Source organism: Chrysochloris asiatica, unplaced genomic scaffold (assembly GCF_000296735.1).
Source record: "Chrysochloris asiatica unplaced genomic scaffold, ChrAsi1.0 scaffold00062, whole genome shotgun sequence".
Taxonomy (NCBI): Eukaryota; Metazoa; Chordata; class Mammalia; order Afrosoricida; family Chrysochloridae; genus Chrysochloris; species Chrysochloris asiatica.
The window spans coordinates 1,138,666-1,141,677 of NW_006408580.1; the positions used below are offsets into that span (position 1 = coordinate 1,138,666).

The window sequence follows — 3,012 nt, forward strand, 5'->3', positions numbered from 1 at the left end:
GATGGGAGGGGTTGGTGTACAGAGGGGAAGAAAAGGATTATAAGGGGGCACAAAGAAAGTTTTGAGGATAGTGGATATGTTTATTAACTTGATTGTAGAGTTGATTTCATGAATGTGTATATATGCCAAACATCAAACATATACTTTTAATATATGCAGGTCAATAATAGCTCAATAAACTATTAAATAATTTGTTTTTCTTTCCAAATTGATATACTACTTATACATCTAGTAGGTGGTAGCTGGGACCATGGACTGTGCCAGAGTGTTTACTTTTTAACCCTCCAGCAGTATTTTAGCTTGTAAAAGAATTTATCAGGAGAATATCAGTGTAGATTAGCATCACAGTCACTATACAGGGTCACTATGAGTCAGAACCGATTCCATGGCACATAACCACCGTCACCATTTATTGCTTTAAAGAAAAAAAAAAAAAGCTGTAAGTATATTATGTATGGAATGCAGAATAAAGAATGGATATGGTCCTCTTCCCCAAGTAATTTGTAGAGTCCAGAGGCTGCTTCACAGTTAAACAATTCTTTGCATTTCTATAGTACCTTTTTTAGAAGTGTGCTAGCAAAATCACCCATTATCCCTTGTTAAAAATGCTCTACCTTTTAAATATTGTAAATAAACATTTAGGCCTATTAAGAATATCATTGCTTCATTTTTCTAACTAGGTTGAGATCTCAGATCTAGATTTCTAGATGTCTTCAAAGGTTCATCCAGCTGGAATGAAATCCTATCATTTATCCTGCATAATGGTAGGGGCAAATTCCTTTGACACCCAGGCCAGTTATCTGTTGAAAAAAAGAGAAATTCTAGTATTTAGTATTCTTCTAAATTTAGTATTCTTCTAAAGCATTTTTATGATTCATAATAAAAATTTAGCCACCTATTATCCTTGTTTTATATCCTATCATAAAAAGGAATTATCTGTCTAGGCACTTCATGATTAAACCCTATTATTCACACAGCAACTATTTTCAAGTAACTTGGGTTTAAAATGGGATGCATTTCTTTTCCATTTCCTAAGGTTTGAGTCAGATGATTTCTTTGTTTCTTTTCTTCTTCTTCTTCTTTTTTTTTTTTTGGCATCAAAATACAGTCTGTAATTTAATGAAAACATCCCTTTCATTTAATTAGCTATCGGAGGCCCTGCTCTACTTTGGTGATTACTTTGGAAGGAATCTGTCCCATCTCTTCTCACATTGCTCCAATTAGTCAAGCCCCAGAGTCCTGATTATTAACCCTGGAATCAGAATGCAAATTGGAGTATTCATGTGCTCTCTTCTCTCAAATACAAAGACAATCTTCACCTATTTTCCAGAAGCAAACATTGCTAAACATTGGACGTGTAAATTTTTTTACACGTCCAATGTTTAGCAATTCCGAGTCATCTAGTTTGTCTTCTGCTGTTTGTTTGCTTTCCATTATGTTTGCTAGTATATTTATTTATGCCATGTATCAAAGCCTCTAAGTTTTTCCTTATTTTTTCACTGATGCTCTGATTTCTACATTTCTTTTCAGCTCTGAAGGTCTATAATTTTATCAGTATTTGTCTGGTTGTAAAAAATTATGTTAAAACCCTGAAATCTTGTGACATCAAAACAATCAACAAATCTTGTAAACAAGTTTCAAATAATGGTTTTTCTAAGCTCATTTTATTAATTTGAAGAATTTCAACAAATGCTACTTAAGGTAAAAAAAAAAATCTTTTAAGTACTGTAACTTGAAGTAGGCTAAACACAGAGTCCTTGGACTTCAGATAAACTATAGCCTATAAAATCTAAATAAAATGTTTTAAAGTCTAGATTGATGTGCTTAAAATTTTAAATAGAGTACAACTTGGGAAAGCCAGAACCTATGTAAGGCAGAACCTGTCAAAAACAGAAAACTCAAATATGAGGTGAAATTGAAGCACTGGGCTTCTGTTTTGTTTGTTTATTTAGAGAGCAATAGAAAATTTGTAAGACTGCACTGTCAAAGGCAGAAAACTTGCAAGACCTGGATAAACAAGGCAGTCCCTTCAAGTTCTGGCTTTCACAGGTTTCACTGTCTAATTATGTTTGTTTTGAAAGTATGTAAAAGCACTGATCAGTCAGTCACTTAACAGAGGATCTTCTACCCAATTCCCCAAATAAAACAAACAGCCAGATCACCTTGAAAATGCCACCAGCTTCAGGCTGCCTCAAGAGACCTTCAGGATCCATCCCATCCCGTGCACAGGTCACATACAGTTCAGAATAATCTTTCCCTCCGAAGCAGCATGAAGTTGTTTTATCAACAGGCAATTTCACAGTTTGAAGTCTTTTCCCTAGATAACCAAATATTTTATTTAAATCATAGTTCTAGCACATGTTCCAACCTGAGCCATGTTTCTGGATCTCTTGAGGAGTAATAGAGGAGCTCTAAGAAGGTGGCGGGCTCCTAACTGCAAGGCTGACAGTTCAAAACTCCCAGTGGCTTTATGAGAGAACGAGGAGGCTGTTTGTTCCCATAGATTTACAATTTCGGAAACCTATGAGTCAGAATCGATTCGATGGTAGCAAGGTTTTTTTCTTTTTCTTTTTTGTTTAAGAAGCCCTGGTGGCAGGGTGGGTTAGGGATCAGGCTGCTAACTGCAGGGTTGGCAGTTTAAACCCACCAGTCCCTCTGCGGGAGAAAGATGATGTGTTCTGTTTCAGTTCAGTTTTACAGTCTTGGACACCCTAAGGAGCAGTTCTACTGTATTCTATAGGTTCACTATGAATTGGAATCAACTCAACAGCAGTGGGTAAGAAGACTCTGAAGGTTAGAATGCATCCATACATTTAGCCTACCTTCCCTGGCATTTTATTTTGAGCAAAATGATTTATCTTGAACAGTTAATGATGATGACTGAGCAACATGAAGAACATATTTAATATCACTGAACTGTCCATGTGAAGATGTTGAAATGGTAAATGTTATCTATATATGAGTTGTTGTTGTTAAGTGCTGTCGAGTCGGTTCCGACCCATAGCGACCCTG

At 35.8% G+C, this 3,012-nt stretch overlaps 1 protein-coding gene across 1 annotated transcript in view; it reads right to left on the reverse strand.

Annotated features, from left to right (window-relative positions):
- Window positions 1-749: 749 nt before the first annotated feature.
- The window catches only part of RGN (regucalcin), a 7,042-nt gene continuing 4,779 nt past the window's right edge, over window positions 750-3,012 (reverse strand). Inside the window, 2 exon segments of the mRNA XM_006878174.1 lie at window positions 750-800; window positions 2,163-2,409. Of these exon segments, the coding sequence (XP_006878236.1) occupies window positions 750-800; window positions 2,163-2,409 (298 nt within the window).